This window comes from Mytilus galloprovincialis, chromosome 2 (genome assembly GCF_965363235.1).
Source record: "Mytilus galloprovincialis chromosome 2, xbMytGall1.hap1.1, whole genome shotgun sequence".
Lineage (NCBI taxonomy): Eukaryota > Metazoa > Mollusca > Bivalvia > Mytilida > Mytilidae > Mytilus > Mytilus galloprovincialis.
Genome location: NC_134839.1, coordinates 103,181,290 through 103,206,435, shown reverse-complemented (window position 1 = coordinate 103,206,435; position 25,146 = coordinate 103,181,290). Strand labels below are relative to the sequence as shown.

The window sequence follows — 25,146 nt, the reverse complement described above, 5'->3', positions numbered from 1 at the left end:
AAATGTTCTGACCTTTCAGGTCTTGAGATAAAAAAAAAAACCTACCACATTATTACAAAAGCCCTTTACAATCGTGGTCAAAATTGACAAAGATCACACAGGGTATATTTAACGAAATGGAAGTAAAGAAACAGCGATTATTTGGAAACTCAAATATTTTATCTCAAGGCAAATCTTTATTTTATTTTTCCTTTTCAAAAAGTCAGATCAAAACTATTGGTGATATATAGGACGATAATACCAAAGACTTTAAATCGTGCAATGAAATATATAGGCAATTAATAGATAAACGTAATTGTATTTCGGAACATTCACGAATTAAAAGTTCCATACCACAATCATTCATGCAGATTTAAAAAAATAACGAGGATCAACCTGCTTTAAAAAGAACAAAATCAAAATTTCTGAAAACCTTGAATTTTAAATCCAGACAATAAAATCATTAAAATCAAGGATTTGACATTGAAATATCTTCAATTAAACATTAAAATAACTGAGACCCCTAAGTGTCAAACAAAATGGGAAAATTTGTATAGCGAGTAAATAAATTGGGAAAAAATTGGCTAAATCTGAGTAAAATGAATATTAATAGAACAGTTAAAGAATTTCAATGGAAATGTATACACAGGATTATATATACAGAAAACAGACTGCAAATAATGCATATGTCAAAATGAAATAAATAATATTGAAACTCTTGAGCATTTATTTTGTCAGTGTAACGATGTTAAATAAAGGCAACAGTAGTATACCGCTGTTCAATTATTAATAGAACAGCTAAAAAATTTCAATGGAAATGTATACACAGGATTATATATACAGAAAACAGACTGCAAATAATGCATATGTCAAAATGAAATAAATAATATTGAAACTCTTGAGCATTTATTTTGTCAGTGTAACGATGTTAAATAAAGGCAACAGTAGTATACCGCTGTTCAAACTTATAAATCCATGGACAAAAAACAAAATCGGGGTAACAAACTAAAACTGACGGAAACGCATAAATATAAGAGGAGAACAACGACACAACACTACAATGTAACTAACACACACAGCAACGGACCAAGCATCAGACAAAATCCCACGAAAATAACAAATATAACATCAAAACCAAATACATGAATTTGGGATAGACAAGTACCGTGACACGTCTTATCGCAATGTCAATTTACACTCAAAAATAAGAGAAAACAAACGACGCAACGTTAAACTGTAACACACACAGAAACGAACTATAATATAACAATGGCCATATTCCTGACTTGGAACCGGACATTTTTAAAGGAAAAAATGGTGGGTTACCATTGATAGAAACGATTGTTAGAAATTTACAACATTTTAACCTTATAAGCGACGAGGTTTTCGTTGAAAAAGATATTTTATTAGAAATTTGTACAGTGAATTCAAATGATACCATTGTTGATGCAATAATACTTTATTTCAAATATGCTATTTGGAAAATACGTAATAAATGCAAATTCGATAAAATTAAACTGAATGTGCAGTCTATACAGGCTTTGCTAAAACTGCACATGAAAAACCGAATTAAAACCTCTTCTTTTACGCTCGGATATAAAGTATATATGCAAAACGAAAATTAAACTCTTTATCTAAAAATATAGGAAGATTTACTTAGTTCTACTGCTCTAAACGAAAGGTGTGTTTGATTCCATATATACTAATCTTCTTGTATCTTGTGTATAAAGTAGTGAACAATATGTTATTATAACAGAAAGAAAAACAATATTTTTTTTTGTAATTATTATTTGAATCTATGTCTGTGCATATTAGTTACATTAGTAAATTACCACATATATTATGCTTCGTAATACATTTGTACTCACCACATGTGCTTTATCCTTTTTTATAATCCATATATATATATTAAAAATACTTTTATTTTCTGTTCAATCACATCAAAATTCTTAAATTCAAACTATAACTTATTTTCGCAATCAAATTTTAAAGTATTTCCAGTATAATTAAACACATGTTTGTTCAGTGAACCGGATATACGATCATAGTGATTTTATACAGTGATGCTTATCAGGTGTGAAAATCAATTGTATTGGTTATTTAAATATAATTATGTATGTACAACTATTGTATAAACTCATTTGATATTTTCCCTGGTCAAGTGAGGCTGTTAAAATACAGGGCCCCTAAGTATGCGACCTGGGCTACTTAGGTATTTATATATCAGGAAATGATTGAATAAAATATTTGTTATCGTTTAAAAAAAATAAAAAATAACAAGACTGAGTGCGAATTATACACAAAGCAATTTATAATTAACAGGATGGAAAAACAGGAGCATTAGTATTATATCAATCCTGTTTAATTCAATGGACATCATTTAAAGGTCATGCCCATTTAACTGAAGTGATTTGTTTTACATAATTATTTTTCTATAAATCCCTTTGATTATTTAAAAAATAAATAAGCTTCCAATTCCCTCACTTAAAAGTTACAAAAAGAATATAACAAGCATTCCGAATTTCAAAGAAAATCCAAAACATTTAACAACTGTACCACTCATCAATTGTCGTTTTCACAAAGCAATTGAAGAGACGACTGATCTTTTATCTACAGTTTCGTTACACATAACTATGCTAAAGTTGTATGAGATCTTCAGGAAACAAATATTATATCAGGATTCAAATGTCTAAATTTAGAACCCAAAGGGAGTTTTAATGTGAATATCGAAAAAATGATTATTATAAGGGGTATGTTAAACACTACCTCAATTCAACAGAACAACAACTTGAAAACTACCTAGAATTACTGCAAATAAAGATCACACTATGATACATCAACCCATTGCAAATTCGAGGCTTTTGTTATGGATATTAAAATAATTGAAATTGAAAACCAAAAAAAAATGTTACAAAAGCATTACAGTGAGTACTAAGTGTCGATGATGCAGGACAATTTCTGTTTTCGATGCTATTTATTTTCATGTTTTTGTCTAAATAAAATTCTGCAATCAATCCTATAGACATTTGAATTTCGTTAGACATTTGAATGCATGGATCTTCTATATCCACAAAATCAAGGAAAACTTCGTATCCCTCGAAGAAGAACTAATCCACAGTATAAACGATATTTATCAAATCAAATTCTGATAAGGGTTTAGGAGTAGACTTTAGGGATAAACGACTAATGTGGTGTGTATAATATTTGCTGAAGGAAACAGTGTACATGATCATGTTGATAAAAAAATTAGGAGGTGCACATTTATATTGCTCAAGTAATTTTAAGTTCAATAAATTGAAGTAGGGAATTAAGAACGGGTTGCAGATAAAGTCACGAAATAAAAAAATGAAAAAGTAATACTTAAGTAAAGGAAAGCTACAAATGATTCTGATAGAATGAAAAAGTGGAGCTGTACGATAGAACAATATTGTAAAAAAGAGGTTTATGGAAATTTGCGAAATCAATACGGATACCCAATAAATAAAGCAATAGCAAATGCTTGGTTACTGACCCTTAAAATGAATCTGAGAGAAAAAACTTATTTTGTCAGATGTGTTATTAAAACAGTGTAATCAACATGTATGCCGTTGAAAGCCTTATACTGTTTTCACATACAAGATCAATATTTGTGTCACCTCCGACCTTTTATAACTCGAAAATTGTTTTAGAGGTGGAAAGAGAGGGGCAAAAGGTACCAGAAGGACATTCAAGTTGAAGTGGTTCGCTACATTAGATAAAACATTACTCACATACAAATCATTCTCAGGGATGAATTTCACGCAAAAGTTGACAATACTATACCATTAACCCAGTGCAGAAGCAGATTTGCATATAATTTCGTGTCGAATGTTTGCTAAGCGATGTTTTTATGAACGAACCAAAAACAGTTGGTAAGTGTACACAATATCTATCAGACCCACGTATTTCTGCAAAGATATTTTATGAATAACAACTTAGACTTGAACTTTGTGTCGTTTAGATAGAAAATATATAACATATTACCGTATTTTAAAAAACTAATTACGTTTAACTTGTTTTAAATGTTATTATGTGATATAAGGAATATAATTAATGACACAAGTCTTCATTTTGGCTCATAAGTGTACCAATTAGTATAGTTTTTTTTATATAAAATCGTCAATTCGCAAACATTCGAAACAAAACTATATGCATTAGTGTACCTACCAGACCTGAATTTGATCGTACATATATGTTGTTTCATACAGTAAAACTCACCGTTTTTGAAACCACTGATCCATCAGCATTATAAAATTTAACGTTGAATGTCTTTATGTTATCGGTACTCTTCAGTTTAACCTCATTCACTGGTTTTGCCCTTTGCGGTGTATATTCAATGGTCACTGATGATTCATAACTTGAGAAAGGTATGATAGCATTTGGTCTTAGATTTTCTATATTAATGGACTGATTGTTCACTTTTATTTCCCTTGATGGTATTATCTCTGATGATGTCATTCCTTCAGTTTTCGTGCAAATTGGTGTCGTTGTCAACTCAGCTGTTTAAATTTCAAGAAATACAGTAATGCATGTTGCTTATTTTAAAATTAATATTAATGTAGCATAACGAAAAACAACATTTAATATAAGAGGTTTCCAGATTCGCTACGTTTCATTTACGTTTGGTACGTAACTAAATCGTTAGTACCGTTTTGGAGGTATTATTTAATGCTATGTATTATTTTATTCATCATGATAAATTTAAAACTAAAATTGCCTAATAGATAAAACTACTAGAATTTTATTTGAAAACGATTTCGTAATTTCTAGAAAATTTATTTGTGATTCTTTATGAGATTATTTAGATATTGCACACGTGCATGAATTAATCAGACCATGCACGAGGAAACATTTAGATTTGCATTTCTGATTTTTCGTGTATTTTCTCAAGTTATTTTTGTATTTGATAATCAAAATTTTACATCTCCATTATACTTTCTGATTGATAACATTTCTAATACATGTGTAAGACATTTTTTGATATAAATGTGGAAAAAACTACGTAATAAGGTTATCAGAATTCGTTTAATAGAATTTATATTTTTGAGAGACTAGCACAGTCAGTATATGTTATAGTTATCGACCAAGCAAGTCGGTATATATATTATTTAATCTGCACGGCTCCAGTGACCCGTATTAATCCGAATGACGTAAGAATACGGGATAAGGGGTAATCTCAATCCGTGAGGATAAAATGCTATATACAGATTTGATTGGCCAATAACTGTTTGAACACACGACGCCATCAATTTACGTGAACATTTTGAAAATATGCGGACGATATTCTGCAATCCACGGCTCCTATGAAAGTTTCTTGTAGGATAAAGAAAGGGGGAATAATGTATTAAGAAATTGGTTCGTATCAAATTATTAACCTTTTTCATATTTAGCCTTTTTCCTAAATTGTAAAAAAATGTTACATTTTTTGGAGAATTTCGATTTAATGGTAGTTTTTTTTATCGTTTCGACAAAATTTATCCACAATTTTTATATAAATTAGTGACGAATTAGAAAAAGATATTTTGTAGACACCTATCTATTGTTGAAAACTATACTATACTATATGTTGCCTTCTACTGTGACGGCTCCCAGTTCTATAGACGGTTGGTATGGTAGCAAACCGGAGAATACCGTTATCATGATTAACAACAACAAAAAACTTTTTAAACGATTAATTAAAACCTGTTTAATCTGTTTGGATTCCGTTAAAGGTGGCATTAGATGGTCTGTTAAATTAAATTAAACTGTAAATTACCAAAACAAATCTCCTTCCTGAACAATATTTTTTTTCTGTTTTAAAAAGTTTATGTTTCAATACCGTAGGACGAAGTATTGTTTTCTTTTTTGCTACAACATTTATTTCATTAAAGCAGGAGATAAGTTAATCATAAGAGAAATCATTGATTAAGAAACTGACACCTTCGAAAAATAATGAGAAAAAATAGGAAACTTATGTAATCGACTCTAACATCTAAACATACTTAGTTACTAAAACAGTAAAAAATGCTTCAAGAAAATAGCTTATAACTCTCCATCAAGGCCTGCCATGAAATTTTATGTTATTTTGTTCAGGAAACACTTAACATGTTAAAGGTGTATTAAATGTGAAACTTTATCCGACTATCTGGTATGTCAGACTGTAAATAAACTTATCTTATTTTTTGTACATTCAATTCTGAATCAGCCCGTGTTTGGTTAACATTATTCTATCGTTAATTGGCTTTTTAAATATAAACACGTGACAATATAGACATTATGAAAAGTAGGTATCTTACTGTTAAATTTGGCTAGGAAAAAAATATCATGAGTTAGTACTAATTTTAATATAAACTGTCATACAATTAACCAGTGAGGTTGATAAGTTATTAAAGTAATGCCTTATTCCAAGATAACCATTAAAATTATTCGTGCATATATGAAAATGTATATTAGATACGTAGTTCTCTGTTTAACAGACTAACATAGGAACAATAAAACAATTAATACATAAAACAATTTCTACATTTAGGTCACGGCATCATAACGAGATGGACAAAATCACAGTAAACCGTTTTTTGTTATTGTTTACTGACTAGGTGTATCAAGTATGGCTGCTTTTTAAATTAACTTTTTTTTAAATTCCGATATATTCCATTCTCTATTTTGTCATAAAGTAGTAGACTATTTCTCGGAATCGTATGTATTCCCGAAATAATTTGTACAAGTGCTTAAAGTTTTCTTGTTCTAGAGTTTGGTTTTATTATTATTTATTTAACCGTTTCCTGTTTTCAACCCTTAAAATGTGTTTACTTGTATCGGAATACATTTTACATTTTAATTCATTAATTTTAAAAAAAATTTCAAAGCAAATACAGATAACAGACAACAACATACTGTTACACCATGTGAAGGTTTCCTAAATGTGAAATTATTTGATATAGCAAAAACTGTTCACAAAATATATTATAGTCAACTATACATTTAACTCTTCTTACAGTGAAATGCACGATACAGTGAGCATATGTTTCTAAACGCCTTAAAGTTTTTTTATGTATGATATTTTTCAGAAGATGAAATACCGATAAAACAAATAAAGGTTACAAAACAGATTAAACTTCACCGTGTAAACATTGTATATAATACCTTAAAAATAAAAGCCATGAAAAAGCTAATACAGGTAGCGGCTCTTTTGATTGATAAAGCTAATAAAAATTGTATCAGGATACTAATAAGGTTGTCCATATATTGAGGAATATTTCATAAATATATGAGGAATAGTTATAATTCGGTGGGAAGAAGGGTAAATATGATCATAAAAATGTATAGTTTGTTTCTATAACAAACATGCTAAGATTTATATTTTAAAGGGAAGGTTGAAATTATGAGTAAGTGGATTATGTAAAAAGGGAGGTACAACTTGTCTAGGATTTATATTGTATAGGGAAGGTTGAGATTATGAGTAAGTGGATTATGTAAAAAGGGAGGTACAACTTGTCTTACTTGATACTTCAGGTGTTTCAGTAGTGGTATGGCTTTTAAAGCCAGTGGTAAGTAAGGGGGTTACACCTAAAAAGAAAGGACCCAGAACAAATTAATTCAACTTAATACATGAACATCGTTTAGCTTTTTCTGCTTATGTAACTTTTGTATATTGTTTTTTTGTTACATGTCAAACACAAATGACATTGGTTGATCTCTGAACTTTTTAATTATTAAAAACTATGAAAGCTGGAAATTTAAAACATATATCGGCTGGTAGAATTATAACAATGCCCTGTACTGACAGAAAATTGAATGTTTGAATTGATCATTATTGTTTTTTAAAGTGTTGAATACACATCCAAAAAATGATTAGAGTCTATTTCAGGCCCATTCGGGCCCTAACTGCTCTCACCTGAAGTTGAAAGAAAGTAATGCTGTCGTACTCCATAGCACTCGATTCAGTAAGACGGATTTGTTTGGTTTACAAGCTTCCTTACCTGAAATTTTCAAAAAATAATGTTATTTTACTTTCAGATTCAAACTCACATCATAACATAAAGAACTGAAGATAACATAATTCATAGATAAATGACAATTTATTTTACGAACTACATGTAATAGATATCCAACAATGAAGAAAAGATTAATATGCAAATAAAAATTTTGAAGGTACATAAAAATACCATTTTCATCAGCATCGTAAACCAAACAAAAAGTATCCTACTGAACTGTTGTGCTAAGGAAAGCCTAAATAAAAACAAACACAGATTTACAAGATTTCAAAAAAGTTAAACTACCCATTTGAATGCTATCTACAGTTCTTTATTTGTACAGAACACATACAATCATTAGTTTTCAGTTAAACAATCATAAGTTTCTATAAACATTTTAAATGTTTTCTTCCATATCTTCGTACATGACTGATGCCTTTCTAAATGAAAAACTAAACATGTAAGTATACATATCATACTTTGTATATAGTCAAGGTATGAACACTTCATTTCATTTCATTGATTCAAAATTCAAAAACATTTTAGCCCTTTATCATTCATAATGTTTTGAGTTTGGACTGATCACATATAAGAGGGTACGGTTCTGTAAAACCATAAATTGACTAAAACTGTCAGCATCTTACACATATGATTTCCTTGGTTTCACCCTCGCCATGGGAAGGAATTCCTCCACTGCTGGGGAAAGAAAGGGAATAATCATCTCCGCGGTACACGTAATTTACGTTTGCAAATAAAAAATCGTAGAGATTGTTGGTTTTGCAGATATTTGTGTAAACAGAGGTTATTCAACTAGTTCCTTCTTATTCTTATAGAGGATATTTTTCACATTTATGTTATTAAAGTGTTCACAATATTTTCCTTTTATATTATTTTCTGTCAGGTTGTCTGTCTCTCTCAAAACAAAACAAAAACTGTGACTTTTCATGTTTGCTATTAGAACACATGCAATAAAAATAGGAAGATGCGATATGAGTGCCAATGAGACAACTGTCATGGACATCTAAACCCAATGTTAAAAAGTGAACAATTACAGGTCAATGCACGGCATTAAACACGGAGCCTTATCACGCACCGAACAGCAAGCTTTAAAGGGACCGAAGAATAGTAAAAGTTGACATAAGTGTGTATCCTTTTTTGTGCTTTGTTGTATATTCTCCGGTTAGAACTGGCTGATGCCATTACACACAACTCAATATTGACCACACAGTAAATGTTGAACTATTCCCCTGTAAGTTACACAGTCTTCTTTTGACTTAATATGATATATACGGGTCAGTTAATTCCGTATGTAACATTATTTCTTTTAATTTGAAATAATAAAACAAGTTTGTGAGACTAGAGAATGTAAAAAGTAAAATAACAAAAATACTGAACTCCAAGCATACATGTCAAGTGACATGATATTCGCGTGTAATAGAGGTTTCCCGATTTGCTACCGTCCCAACCGAAGTACGAACTGGGAGCCGTCATTGATCTTTTGAAATTAATTCATATATGTCCTTAATGTCAATGTATTTTTTTATGAATCATTAAAAAAGGATTTGGATGATTTTTAGCTACAATTTGGTATAATTTTTATGTAAACATGTTATTACTCAATTTATTTCACTTGACTGGGCGGAGTTTATCCAGTTCGCTCATAATAGAGGTTTCCAGATTTGCTACGTATCAGGTGCGGTTGGTACGTAAAACAACCGTTGGTGTTGTTTGGGAGGTTTCATTTAATGCATGAGATTATTGTATGTATCATGATGAAAATAAAGAAACAAAATTGCATATCAGTGATAAAACCTTAATCTTTTATTTTATTACGATTTCTCTGCTTCTAGAAAACCTTGCACGTGATTGTATACGATAAAATTTATTTTGTGCACAAGAGAATGAATCAAACAGTCCTTACTGGAACTGAGTTGCCTCGACCTTTATATTCTAAAAATAGATTTGCGTTTCTGTATGGCTATGTTTTTGTTTTCTGTATATATTAAGAAAAGGATTAGAATAAAGAATGTTTTCTAAAACTCAAATATAAATTGGAATAATTAGAAATTACTTATTAATAATATCTTACTTGTACCTTACTGGTGTCGTTAATGACTACATAGACGGATCCAGGGGGAGGGGGCTTGGGGCCCGCTCCCCCTTTTCGTGGCAAAAATTTGGTTGATTATATAGGGAATCACTGAAGCACGGATGGAGCGCCCCCCTTTTATGAAAAGTTCTGGATGCGTCACTAAACTAGTACACGTGCTTATGGCAAAAATGAGTTCAAAATTGTGTTGATTTCTCATTAAAATTATTTTTTATTAATTAAGCTATCTTTTCGCGATCATTGGAGCAACATTTTTTCATAAAACGCAACACACATTGTAAAACCATCGATCTATCTTTTTCCTTATATTTTGTCACTGAACTTTTTAATAAAATTGTTGATTATATTAATTACTTAAAAAATAAATATAAATTTTATGACACTAACCAAAACCATTTTTTGAGTCGAAATATTCATCATCACGATGTTACTTCATCGTGTTCGCTTATTATTATTATGTCACTAGATATTGTTATTACATTAATATTTGTAAATATTGTCGTGAGTAAAATTGTGTATTGCACGTGCCTGGGAGTAGTAAAATATAATCTACGAGGGGTAATGTTAAACCAATATCCATCCATTAATCCTTTTGTCGTACAGCATTGCCAAAAAAACTTCATACAACATAGCGTATTTTGTTCACTGATAACGGCAATAATTTGACGCTATATTTACACTTCGTCTAATGCAATATGAATATGTCTTTCTAACACTTCGTAATGTTGTACGGAAAATACTATGTTGCTATATAATGTCTTTTGCACCACTTACACGATTTATGAACTCAAAATTAAGGATCATTACCATCGGTTCGTAAATGTTTCTATGTAATTTGTTCAGGTTTATATGAACTAGTATCATGAATACGATACTTCTTAAAATAGTTATCTCCAGTTTTTCTGAGTTTTCTCTCTCGGCTTACTGCGAAAAAGAGACATGAACAGTTGTGTTAATAAAAAGGGCATGTTTCTAAAATTTATAGAGCATATTGATTTTATGAGGGTTTTTTTTAAAGAAAAACTTTAAGCCCGACGGTAAAGATAATTGTCCAAAAAGGAAGGATGTCAAGCATATTATTGTTCAAATTGAAGATGTAAACGACCTTGTATTTCTTATAATTTCTTTCCGGACGTCTGAATTTTTTTTTATCTTTATTTAATTCTTCAACATATATATACAACAGATATGTTACATATAACACAAAATTATCACAAGGCAATGTTATTTAAAAGTATAATGACATACATAATCAGTACAATAATTAGATATCAAACGTTTGACACCTTCGGTTTTTTGTAACAGAGTATTAATTTTTATAAAGTATGCCTCCCTCGACTTTTTTATTATCTTGATTCAATATCCATTGACAAGGGTTTTAGACCTCACGCGTACAGACTGAAAATGGATTTGGTTTTATATTAGTTTTGTCATTTTTCTTTTGTTATTAAGGTCAATTTATTTTGTTCAAATTCATTTTATTTGATCATGTTTTCTAAAAACTTACCAAAAGAAATACAAAACTTTAACATTTTACAATGATACATAAAGATATTACAAACAAAATTTATAAAGTTTTAAATTTGTTTTGTAATTTAGCTTCTTTGTATCTATGTAGTTTCACGGGGAAATAACTCTTAACTTTTAACCTTTCGTACCACCGGTTACTTGCAACGGTTGCTTGAAAGCATAATCGAGTGCACACACTATTGTTTCCTACGAATACAAGAAGAAACCACATGAAATTAGTCCCAAATTACAGCTAAAAATTCTCAAAACAGTTCTGCATATGATTCCTAAAACATGTGTTGATATAAAGTGTATGCATCAATAATTTTCAAAAGTTTAATGACGGCTCCCACTTCGTACTACGGTTGGTACGGTAGCAAATCTGGAAACCTCTAATAAACCAGTCCATCTATAGATAGGTGTTTTAGGATACACTCATCAATGCATTGTCCAGTTATTCTTTTGTAAATTCCTTCGAGGTCACTGATAGGTGATTAGAAATCAGTAATAACTATAACGGCAATCATCGTAATCACACACATTTTCAAATCGACTGTCCTCATGCAAATTAAAACGTAAGCTCCGCCCGATCAGTTGAAATAACATTGGTAATACCTATTCATAACAAACGATATTATGTGTACTCGATTATGCTTTCAACAAACCGATGCTAGTAACCGTTGCAACGAACGGTTTGTAATTAAGATTTATTTCCCCTGAAATTCCATAGGCAAAAACAAGCTATATATGTAGCATATTCATAATCTATCTTTTGTTTGACTGTTATATTAATGTAACAGTATATAATGGAAAAGTTGGCATATTTTAGGGTTAGGTTTTAAGAAAAGATAATAGAATAAAAGCTATTTTAACATTCATAATTGACCCCATTCAAAATGTAAAATTTTAAAGGTAAATTCAAAACCTGTTTCGCTATTGAGGTCGCTAAAAATATATTAGAAATTGTATGCAAGGTACTGCACAGTGACTAAATATAAACACGACGGAACAACTTTGATGAAGTAACTTGTTTTTATTAAATTATCAGGAGGATTTCTTTCCATTTTGATATAATTTCAAATTGTAGGTTATTTTCGTTGTTCAAATTCCTTATCTTTAATACCATTCTTATATTTTTCTGCAAATTGCAAAAATCATCATTCAGACGTATGAGAACTTTTACCAAAAGTTAAAAGTACGAATAAAGTATCAAATTAAAGATTCACACATAAAATATTCAAAGAACACAAGTATCAGTACAATTGTATTTTATTCATGATAACAGTAGCGGATCCAGAATTTTTCATAAGTTGGGGAACCAGTGACTGCCTAAAAGGGGGCCCGCTCCAGTCCTACTTCCCTATATTATTAATTTTTTTTTCAGAAAAGGGGGCGGACCCCCTTCCCCCTGTTCCATGTTTTCAATATTTTTCATTTTACTTTCTAGAATCTTTTTTAGAAAAAAAAAATATCGAAGAATTCCTTTACTCACTCAAAATGAAATCTCAGCTCTCTCATCCTCTCAAACAAAAAATATTGTGTAATGATCGAAATAAATAATTTTGATAATAAAACCTAAATTCAAAATTCAAAACTAATTAAGATACAATTATACAAATATAACCAACACCAGTATCATGTGTTTTAGAAAGTAGTTTATAGTTATTATTTTAATTATAATTCATTTGTCTGTATGAAAACAATCTTTTTTCTATAAAAAAAAAAACAGAACTATATAGAACAAAATACTTACAACAAACAGAAACACAAATCTATATTTAGAATCTAAAGGTCATGTCAATTTCAACACAGTTCGTTTAAGGTCTGTTTGATTCATCCACTTGTGCATAACAAAGTTATTCCATAAAGAATCATAAACAAAGTGTTCTAGAAACGTTAAAATCGCTATCAAATTAATCGTTAAGCTAGTGTTTTGGTGATACGCAAATCAATTCTTTAAATTTCATCGTGATTAATAAGACAATTTCAAGCGTTAAATGATACCTCCAAAACAGCACCAACGGTTGTGTTACGCACCAACCGTACCTGATACGTAGCAAATCGGGAAACCTCTAACACACGCTTTTTCAACGGTTTACACGCGAGGATTTTGTCACATGGCGTGTACGCGCTTTTCACCACTTTACACGCAATTACACGCTTTTTCGTTCTTTTCATTTTTTGATCGGTAGTGATATCGCTATTCTCGGGGTTTTTTTTCCTTATTCAGCGATAAATGCCGAAAAATTCGAAGTAATTGTTTGGCTGCCACATTGTTTATTTTTCTATATGGACAAACAGTAAAAGGTAAGTAGTTTGTGATTAGTTTTAACGATTTTATTACTTTCCTTCAAATTCACTTTATAGGGGAAATGTGCACAGAAAGAGGTCACTTTCAGGGCCTGTACCGTCGTCTTAAGTGCAGATTGTTGAGCCAAAACGATGTGTACCGCAAGATTCAAGATTTATAAATTATATTTTGGAGTTCGAATTTAAATGATCGAGTGACAAGTAACGCATAATTTGTGCATTCTATGTTGCAATGATAAAAAACAATACATGTGAGAGGAGAAATACAATGTAGCTATTTGAATAAGCATCCAAGGATAATTCAAATAGGAACGAACGACATATAATTATTTTTATTATATGATTATATATTTTTTTTATCTAATGATGGCATAGGCTGATAACAAATCTCGAGTATGCATTATTGGACTTTTACTTCTTATCTTTCAACCATTGTGTTTTTATTGATGTTTGTACTAAAGGCGTTTTCCCCTTTAATAGCTTTATAACAGAGTACTAATTCGAAAAGCAAATATATTCAAACTAATTGTTCTAACGCTTATTTCACTATCATGTAGTGTGAGGAATGAGCTAAAGAAAAAGAAAGGTAGGGCTTCTCATATTTAAAAACTTAAGATGCCAAAACAAGGGAATCAGTAATATCTTAATATCTTTTGTATGTATGAATGTACGTAATATCCTCCGTTAACGGAACATCCCTCGTGAGATGCGAGGGTACAGTGTAATCTGTGTACACTCCCTATCGGGATTAATGTTTCACTGACGTATTTACAACAATATTTAAAAGGAGAGTCCCCACCCAACACGAGGGAGTGCGTGGACACCAAGCCGAGTTTGTTATCGAACGGGCTGCTCTGCGGGAACAGACAATCTGTTCAGTTAAAAAAAAATATAGTTGTGATATTCATGAATTCTGAATAACAAATATAGGATAAAAGCTGTAAACCTTCGTCTTTCTTGGACATGAGTTTTGGTGTGATATATGGTCATAATGTTAAATTTGTCACTTGATTAAAAAAAAAACTTACCTCGTGTTGTTTGTTCTTGCGTGGAAGCTGGTGACGCTATCAAAATATTATATATGTTAATCAGTGTTTAATCATTTATTTTATGCCATTTACTATGATAACTATAATTAATTGACTTTAACAGATTATACAGACTGTTTCTAATTACATATTTCACTGCACCAATACATAAAGTAGACAACTCGTTCTTAAATTTTTAAGTAAAATACTAAATTTTTTTTTAAAATAATACGCTAATAAAAAAAAACTTCCAAGTCACAACTTTGAAATCTTTATATTTACACACAATACAATATTTCTATATTAAAAGTTCTGGTGAGAATGAACAAAAAAGTGTCCTCCAAAACCTAATTTCGAGAATTTGAATCACACTAACGAAATTAATGAACAATCTGAAAATCATGATATCAAAATATTTAGTATGTTCAAGATTACTAATTTTTCACCAATAAGATTAACATTTTTTTAAATATCTATATACCGAGCTTCTCAAATACATACGCTTATTTATTTCAAATAATAGAGCATGTGGTCTATCAAAATTTCTCTGAATGGCCATAACAGGTGTTAACACATATTTTGTTATCTATCATACTATTACTTGTTCCTATAATATTGTTTTTATGTCGCGTGTTTTACCTTTACCGTTAGAGCTAAGTGTTTTTATAAATGACATTTACTCTCCGATATTCTATGGTCAATGTGCCATTATATAAATAGAGATATAATAATGATGGAAGACATGTAAGTGTTCTATAAACTCTGGTTAATTTATGTCACGTGTAAATGCACCAGTCCAATGAATTTGAAGGAAACACTAGTTTACCAATGTTCAAATCCAGCCCGAGTGCGTTGCGAACATAGTCAACGGCTGTCTTTATTTTTAAGTGTTTTTTTATACATTATAAACCAATGAGTAGGTCTATTTGCAGTCTTGAAAATTATATTGACCTGCATAATTCTTGGCTTGACATATGCTATAGGCATTTGTCTCTTTTCAAGATTATATATTGTCCAATGGACGTATAATTTGATGGTATGATACGTTATGATGCTTATTCTTAGTTAAACATATCAACCACTTCATGAATTTAATACTATAGTGAATGAAGACTTTTAAATTTCAAGGTAGCAAAAGATATAATCAAAATGAAATCAGTTGGGCTTAGTTGCATCGTTGTAAATTCAAGATTTTAATTGGCGACAAAAAACGCCACCAGTTTCAAATTATTAAAAGTTAGAAATCTGAAATGATCGTTTTGATATACGTAATAACAGAGGATTGTACTACTACTGTATACTTCACCAACAATTAAACAGAATTATAATCAAACAAAAACATTTTAAGTTGCCGGGTTTGTTTTATTTTTAATAAAATGTGATTGTAACGACAACTAAAATTCTTATTTTCATTTATATTCATAACAATTTCCTACTAGTTTCCTGTGTTGAATAAAATAATATATATAAATAAATAATTCGATATGTTAGAATGTACCCTCATTTGTAGACAGTTTGTACAAGACTGTTCTTTTAGGCGCTTTCTAATTTATGATCTAAAATTTTGTATGTTTTTGACATTCAAAACTATTTGTCATACTGTTACTCTCAAAATAATGACTTAGAGCAAAGTTGTTGATACTAAAAATTGTGGTATTTTCGTATTTCAGGGTAAAATGAATGTGTCAAATTTTAAGTATCTTTTCTGACTTTATTCCAGATGAAAGGTTGTTTAAAGATGTGTATCGTAACAGCCATTCTTCAGACTTTATAATAAGCATTATATGTACATAGCATGTCAGATGACGAATTTCACTACTAGAAGATCGGTTATTCTAAAAGTGTAGGAATACTTAACCAGTTATCTTCTTACTTGTACTTAATATTGTTGAAGCTGATGTCGAACATAACATCTCGTCTTCGTTATCGCCACAGTCATCTTTACCATCACACAGCTGTTCACGTTCTATACATTTTAACGTCGCACTACATTCATATTCACATACATTTTCTCCTACAATATCATAACATGTACATAAACAAATATAAAGCGTCAGTAGGAAGTGAAATGGTTAATTATTTACGTCATGAGAATATAAATAATAAACAACATGGGCTTTACCAAACGAACGTTTCCTGTTCTCTCCTGGCTTGACAAGAATTGCTTAATGGTGGAATGTCAAGATGTAACATGTTTTCTCATAAATACTTTGTTTCACATTTTGTTTAAATTCAAGAGATGGAATTTCAAAATATAAAGATATTGATAGATTTTTTTTATCGTTAATAGACAGTACATTTTTGAACTAATTGAATTTAACAAAATACAGTTATATTTATATTTACCTACCATAATAGCTTTGTCATCATATCCATTATTGCTTGCATTTAAATTCAACAGTACAATCTCCCTTTTCCATGCCCTTACTAATATTAAATTTGCATTTATCTTTAAATATGGATCTTCATTTTTCTTGAACTTTTACTTTTATCTTTATACTTAACTCTTTTTATGCTTATTGTTAAAACAAATGTACACTCACAACTGTATTTTCAAAATATTTATCACTTGCTTTTGTAATGAAGGAAACACTAGTAGACGTTATATTCACATTAACATTTCTATTTCAAAAATATATAATATATCAATGTATTAATACATCTTCCCACAATTAGATGTTTAAGCAACCAACTACTACATCCCAAGTAATCTACATCTAGTTTATCTACTATTATGTTTGACAAAAGAAAACAATCAAATTAACCTTTCTCAACTGAACTCTACATTTCTGTCATAAGGACATAAATAACTTATGTTTACTTTGCTTCCATTAAATAGGAATTATTGTATATTTTTGTCTCTTTGATATTTACGTTAATTGCAGACTAAACAATACGGACTAAAAAGTTGATGATGACACATTAACATGCAATACAAAGTCTAAATTGATCAAATGCTTAATACCAAATGTTTATTTTCCCTCAGACTAACTACTACTATCTAGCTATATATTCCACAATTTTTTTATTTCAATTCCTGCAAACATTAACAATACATTAACAATTATATATATATTATAAATGAAACAACACAAATATATCAGATTAATACAAGAACAAAACTTAAACATTACCATTTCAGAGCCTTACCAAATGGTAATGTGTTTTGTTTTTAGATTTATATGGATGATGATAAAAATAATCATTAACTGCATACTTGTCTATAATTGATATAATAGTAAGAAAAAAATAACATCCCCATGGAATTTCATTTGCCAGAGCCTCACAAGATTTTTTTTGAAATTGTCAAATTTGATAGGCAATGTTATTTTTCTTTCACTATTTGTAGTCAAGCAGCAGAATTACTTTTCTAATACATAATCACATGAACATATAATTTTTACATAATGTGATAGTTTTAATTATAGTGATAAATATAGGAAACATACCTGTAGTTACTCCTGGTGTTGTAACTGCTGTTGTTGGTGCAATGGGTGTAGTAGTAGTAACTTCCGCTGTAAACAAAATATCAATATCTTTATATTTTTGCTTGTTTGCATCGCAATTTAAAAATCTAGTTTATTTTAACACGTTTGTTGCGGTTGCTAACAAGATGTATCTAAACTGAATGCAAACACTGTAAACAAATAAGATAAGAATGACTGACATTGACTTATAATTGTCATAAAATCTGAAGAATACAATCGGCATGGAGTTCTATTTGCCATAATCTAACATGATTAACAAATCCAATTCATAATGCTATAATTGGATATTTACATTCATTCCATTTTGGGGAACAATATTTCAATTCAGTTAGTTGCGAAGAACTTTAAATAACATTGTTGAATTGTGAAGTATATTTCCTACACACGGTGTAGATTGCTTGATAGTTGTTGCTTGACGCCACTTTCAGCACTATTGTTCTATTTCGTGAGGGTCACTTTTTATTTGTGTTCGAAGCCGGAGTGTCCAGAGAGCACCACCGATCTTCATTGTGAAAACTGACAACCCTACGAAATTAGAATTGGAGTCGAACACACATGTCATGTGCCAGATTCGAACTCACAACATCTGTGTTTAGAGGCTAGTGACACAGTCTTTTTTGAATTATACTATAGTATATATATGATAAATTCTCATTATAAAATTCCTTTCTTTTGTATCATTAAGATTGATAGTAGATGCTGAAAAATATGTTTATATCACACTGAGATACAATATAAATGATTCAGCAATTACAAAAATTAACAAAGTGGAAACACAATATTAAAATCTAATTTGACATTACTCTCACATTAGATACATTAGGACTTTTTCTTAGATCGCTATCCACTAACATATATGTTTAACACATGTTTTGTTGAAAAGTTCCTAGCAATATGCATTTAAATATGTATCAAAGAATGCATATATAAAAAAAGATATAACACTTATGTACAAGCAACACATTAATTCGAAAACTATTTTTGTTAATCGGTGATAAATCGAATATTTCTCGATATTTAGAGATTCTGTTTTACATTGACAACTGAGATGTTAATAGAAATTATGTAGAAAATGGCAAAAAAAACTATACATCTTTTTTTAAAGTTTTCTCAATTGGTGTTTAGCAACGTGAACAACACTGTCCTGACAACATATATTCTTGTGTGACATCAGATAAATAAAACTATCAGAATTATTTCACATTCGAACTTATTCATTTAAAGTGTTCTGGGAAATAACGGGTTTCAATTGCAACTAATGTAATACTAAAAGTTGATAATAATAAAAAATAAAAATGTAATTATTATAAGTGCTTAAACACACACCACAATCGCTTTCGTCATCACAGCTGTCAGCACAATCACATACTCCATCACATTTTTTACTGTCCAATATACATTCACCGTTTTCACAAGTATATTGAGATGTTGTGTCACAAGGCGAAGGCGTTGTTACAACTGTAGGCGTAGTAGTAGGTGGTGGTGAAGTAGTTGTTCCGGTAGTTGTAGACATAGGAGGAGTTGTAGTCACTGTAAGATAATAGGTCCTTCGTTGTACATTATTTATTCATTAAACATTATAACTAGAGAGAATCTAATTGTTATAAGAGGAAAGGTAAAATTTTTAATTCCAATTTTTATAAACCGAGCGGCCAATACATCAAATGATCATACGAATTAAAAAAAAAATATTCGGAGATGAATAAAAGCTACTAATTTCATAAAATTTAATATAATATGTGAAATAAGGCACAAAGTTTTTAGTACATGAAATATCTTTTACAAGTAGAAGTTAAATAGTATAATTTTGAAATGAAGATATATTCATAATAATGCCAATAGACATATGCATTTTAAAAAATAAAACTTAATGCAAGATCCTTATTTTAATTAAAAATTTACTTTGCAGTAATAAATGTGTTATTAAAAAGTGTTTTGCGTAACATGAAATTGAGGAATCTTTTATGGGATAGACGAAATTAATATAAGGACCTGGAAGACAACCGTAGTCTTTTTCATCTCTGCAATCATCATCACAATCACATACTCCATTGCAAATATTCTCATTTCTGTCGCAGGGAGCAGGTGTACTCGATATAGGAGTAGAAGCTGAAATTGTAATTCTACATGCTTAGCATTTAAAATTTCGTCTAGCAGAGGTTCGCAAAGTGATAATTCTTTTTCATCTTGATATTTTTCCAAATAAAGTTTTTAAGGGACAATGGTTGAATCAAAACATGAATTCACAGGTAAGTTTCTTTTTGTATTTTGCTCTGATATATATTCACAAAGACGTTTTCTAAATATTTTATCTATAAACACCGGTAAAATTATCTTTAGAATAATATGATTCAATATTTGATAAACAGGTTTTATTGTTTATTCAAAACTTTGTATAGATTCAAAATATAATTAGACTTTGAAATCGAAGCTATACACATCCACCATGCAATATGAATTAATATGTCTAGATTTTTCTCATTTGTTCATTTTTCGCAATTAAGGTAAAGGAAAATATATCGACACCAAAGGAAGTTTCTGCATGAATTCCAAATATCAGTTCAAAGAGCCATAATTATTCAAAAAATACAATAACACATGAAGATACATACATCGTTAATATAAAGTTTTATAAAAATATGTCGTGTAAATGGGGAAAAAATTACAAAAAATATATAAAATATATCATATATACAAACACAAAAGTCTGATCTGAAATAAATTCAGATGTCTATGTCAGAGTTGTAGTTACCTATAAAAGCTTAAACAGGCATGTAGGTTTCTTTTTGATAATCAATAAATTTCATACATATTGCTATATAACATTAATACATTTCCTTAAATATTAGTACAAGTGAGCTCGTTGAATGTGTCGAGCATATTCTAAAACAAATGAGTACATGTATTTCATAACAATGGTGTAATGTAATGAATGGGTCTATCTTGATACATGACTATAGACAACTTACCTGATGTTGGGACTGATGGAGTAGTTGCAGCTGAAGTGATGAACACTGGTGTTGTTGATGTTGTAGGTGCAACAGTAGTAGTTCCTAAAATAAAACAAAATGCATTCATTTTAAATACAATAATATTATAAAACGGCAAGACAGTAGTATATATATTATTGTGTTATTTCGTTGGTGTTTAAGGTAAGCTGTTATTTTCAAAGCGGAGCCGCGGGTAACCCCAGTCCAACAACACTCAAAACGACGGTATAAGGATATAATACATGCTCAATATGAAAACACCCATTTCATTACACTTTATTAAAGACACAAGCTTTTAAAAGCTAACCGATAAAGAATAAGAGTGTAGGAAGATTTATACTCGATGAATATAATAACACACATTACAGGACATCTAACTAAATGATACATATAATCGTTGTATATCAAGTTTAGATATTCAACCTTTCTACGGGCCAAAACAGTTTATCAAAAAGATTTTATCAATATGAAAAAAATACTTTCGGTTAATACACTTTTAATCGGATATAATTTTTTTTTATATTGTAATAAATGAAATAATTTACAATGTGTTTTGAGTCATTTGAAAATAACTTACTGTGCACTCAAAATTAACAAAACGACATAAGAATGAAAACATATACAACTAGCTATGTAGAACACAAATGTTTTAAACTTGACTCCGAACCTAAAGATATAATGACCGATTCAATGGTTTATCGTATAAAACATTTTTGAAATTGTTTGATCATAATGAAGCGTCTGGGATGTAAGTTGTTTTTCTAATATTAGGGTATGGAAGCAATCAAGCATGACATTATCCTTTCAATTCGAACTCAGCACGAAATAGTCTCAAACTGAGGAACCTTTGATGTATCAAGAAATTGTATTGGATTTGATTTTGTTATAGTAGTTTTGATAGAATGTGGAGGGATATACTATAAGAACTAGCCGTTAAAGCAAACCACAAAAGATTCATTTAAAACCTGCTTACGTTTGGTTTAAATAAAATAAATGTCTGAATCTAATTACCTTCATAACAAACTTCGATTTGAAGATTGCTTATAACTGGAATCAAATCGCCACTTGGGACGAATATCAATTTGAATACACTGCTGTCTACTCCTTCAGGCAATTTGAATGATACCAATGATGTAGTGGCTAATTGTGGCTGAAAAAGAAATTCAAGCAAAGGTAAAAATAGAAGAAAAAGAAATCAATATCACTGAGATTGTTGGTCAGATTTGTGAGTATATATTACAGATATTTGTCTATACGATAGCATTAAAGCATTGCAAGTACTTTTTCTTTTTCTCACTGAATTATATTTGTGTAATACCGCATATTTTGCTACAGATTTACACTAAAGCATACTAAGTTTTGCTATTACTTCTTGAAATGAAAACAATATATGTGCAAATGAAAATGTTAAGTTGACTTGAAACACATCTTACTTTTGAATATCCTTCAACTTCAAGAGTCACAGATTCTACATTTTTGACGTTAACTTCCACAGACATAAATGTTACTGGAGTTGTACTAGTGAATACAATGAATGGAGATTCATCTGTTGGTAGAGGAGACCAAGAAGTTAATGGTGCTCCTGGTTTTTGCAGAATGTCTAAAACGTCTTGTCCAATTGCAGTTGTTGACGGTACTATTGAAAAGTCGTCAGTGGAAGTTGTTTTGAAAGGCTGTTCATCACATCCTGAAACAAATGTTTTTAAGATATATAACAAAATGAGATATTTGTACAATAAGAATAGAAACGTTCTGTGGTAAACTGGACTGTGAGTAATCTTCTTTGTTAGGTACTTTTTTATTTTAACCTTCACATAACCATTATGAATTGGATTGACAATAACCTCAGAGTGATTTTAAGCTATAATTGTTCAATACCACAAACTGATGAGTACAATATATAGTTAGACCTTTATGTATTGTTAAATATCTTTTCAGAGGATTTTCTCAATGGAAAGTGTTTTGTGATTTTACTTTTCACTTAAAAACATAAACATAAGCAATGTCATGATTTATAACGTTGACTTGTAGAAGTATTTCGAGGAGAAGCAAAACCAGAATTTGACTGCAACGTATTCCATTAAAAAAAAGTAATGCTCTTGTACCTCTATCTCAATCTCATCACATTTGCATCTTCTTTCATCTGATGTATAGGTTTAAACAAAAAAACACCAGACAAAATCCTCAATATATATTCATTTAACAAAACGTATTACTTACTTGTTGTTGTTGTTTGTGGTACTGTTGTTACAGGTTCGGTTATTCCTGTAAATAAACAATATTGAATGGTAAACATTTTGAAATCACAGTATATTTATTCCTTTTTAGGTGGGGACGTTCAACAGACAACATGTATAGAGACGGAATGTACACAATGTAATTTCTTTTGTCACTTATTTCGATATTATAGACAATACTATTTTTATACTTCTAATACAAAACTTATTCATGCAGTTTATTTAACCATTTAAGTTAGTCATCATTAAGGAGGCGTCAAACTCTAAAAACCCTATAAAACATTTTCGCATTTTAGCCAATTGAGTTCTACATTGAAAAGACTTTTGATGAGACTAAAGTACAAACGATTCTGTCTTGCCTCAACCTTCTTTTGTTTTTTCGTAAACCTCTAATGTTCAGATTTAAAAAATGACACATTTAGATTTAAAAAAAAAAGGATTTACTACACATCGTTAAATTGATTTTATGTCGACACTTCTTATTAATTGTACAAACCAGTAGGTGGGGTTTGTGGCACTGTTGTAGGCAATGCACTGGTGGTTGGTGGTTTTTCCGTCGGGGAAGTGACCGGCGTACTTGGAGGTAATGATGTAGTTATAACCACTGGTACAGTTGTCAGTTTGGCTTTAAAATAGAAAAAAAAGTTATAGTTACCATATTTGTTCTTAGAAATATACTTTTGTCAAAAATCAAAACATAATTATATAATAACTGATTATTTAAAATCTCCTTCCGTCCACCAAGCCCCTTTTTATTGATTTTACATATCTCCAATGAAACGGTACTTTCATGCATGTTAACCCTATACAGACTTTTGTTGGCATGGTTGAGCTCCTTATGATTGTTGAACTACTATTGTTAGCATTTATGTCAGTAATATCACAAATCAAATTTCAGAAATTGATTTAAAATTAACATCTTGGCTTCCCTTCATTTTCATTAACATATTTTCATAAACATTAACTGAATGCACATTATTCCCTTTATCATCCGTGATATGGCCGAACTATGATAAATACTTGTTTTCATTTCGGTGCTAGACACACGTTTTTCAATTAGATAATACAGTTCAGATATTATCCTTCATGGGTTTTCTTTTTATGGGAGGAAAACCCAAGAGAGAAGACAACACAACAGTCAAATCTTACCACAAGTAGAAAGTTCTACACTGTCTAAACGAATACTACTGCTGCCTGGCTGTTTTGTGACGGTTATTCTTATAATGTTGTACTCTTTCGATTCCAATGGGATTTCTTCACCCGGCTGTACATTTGGGGCCTGAAATATTGTTATGCAAATGATGTAAAATATTAAAATTGCTTAAAACTTCTAGTAGAAAGAAACTAAAATATATGGGTTTTTTTGTTTGGACATCTAATCAAAAGCATGTATGAATTTATTTCATTTCAAATAACTTTTTTAAATGTGTCTGTTTATGTATCGTGCTTAAGTGCTTTCTTATTGACTTGGTATAATAAAATGAACTTTAATAATATACATATAGCTATTGACTTATAATGAGAT

The 25,146-nt window shown here is 30.1% G+C and overlaps 2 protein-coding genes across 2 annotated transcripts in view; both read right to left on the bottom strand.

The window, feature by feature from the left end:
• Positions 1–17,221, bottom strand: part of LOC143061952 (uncharacterized) — a 78,756-nt gene extending 61,535 nt beyond the window's left edge. The window contains exons 1-3 of the mRNA XM_076233810.1: positions 16,780–17,221; positions 14,907–14,942; positions 4,216–4,496 (exon numbers count right to left, since the gene is read on the bottom strand). Of these exons, the coding sequence (XP_076089925.1) occupies positions 4,216–4,496; positions 14,907–14,942; positions 16,780–16,819 (357 nt within the window). The 5' untranslated portion in view covers positions 16,820–17,221. The remainder of the gene's footprint in view (positions 1–4,215; positions 4,497–14,906; positions 14,943–16,779) is intronic.
• LOC143065198 (uncharacterized) overlaps positions 1–25,146 on the bottom strand; it is a 280,683-nt gene that overhangs the window by 223,621 nt on the left and 31,916 nt on the right. The window contains exons 38-46 of the mRNA XM_076238619.1: positions 24,771–24,900; positions 24,118–24,246; positions 23,605–23,649; positions 22,818–23,071; positions 22,396–22,534; positions 21,364–21,447; positions 20,387–20,503; positions 19,721–19,924; positions 18,356–18,421 (exon numbers count right to left, since the gene is read on the bottom strand). Of these exons, the coding sequence (XP_076094734.1) occupies positions 18,356–18,421; positions 19,721–19,924; positions 20,387–20,503; positions 21,364–21,447; positions 22,396–22,534; positions 22,818–23,071; positions 23,605–23,649; positions 24,118–24,246; positions 24,771–24,900 (1,168 nt within the window). The remainder of the gene's footprint in view (positions 1–18,355; positions 18,422–19,720; positions 19,925–20,386; positions 20,504–21,363; positions 21,448–22,395; positions 22,535–22,817; positions 23,072–23,604; positions 23,650–24,117; positions 24,247–24,770; positions 24,901–25,146) is intronic.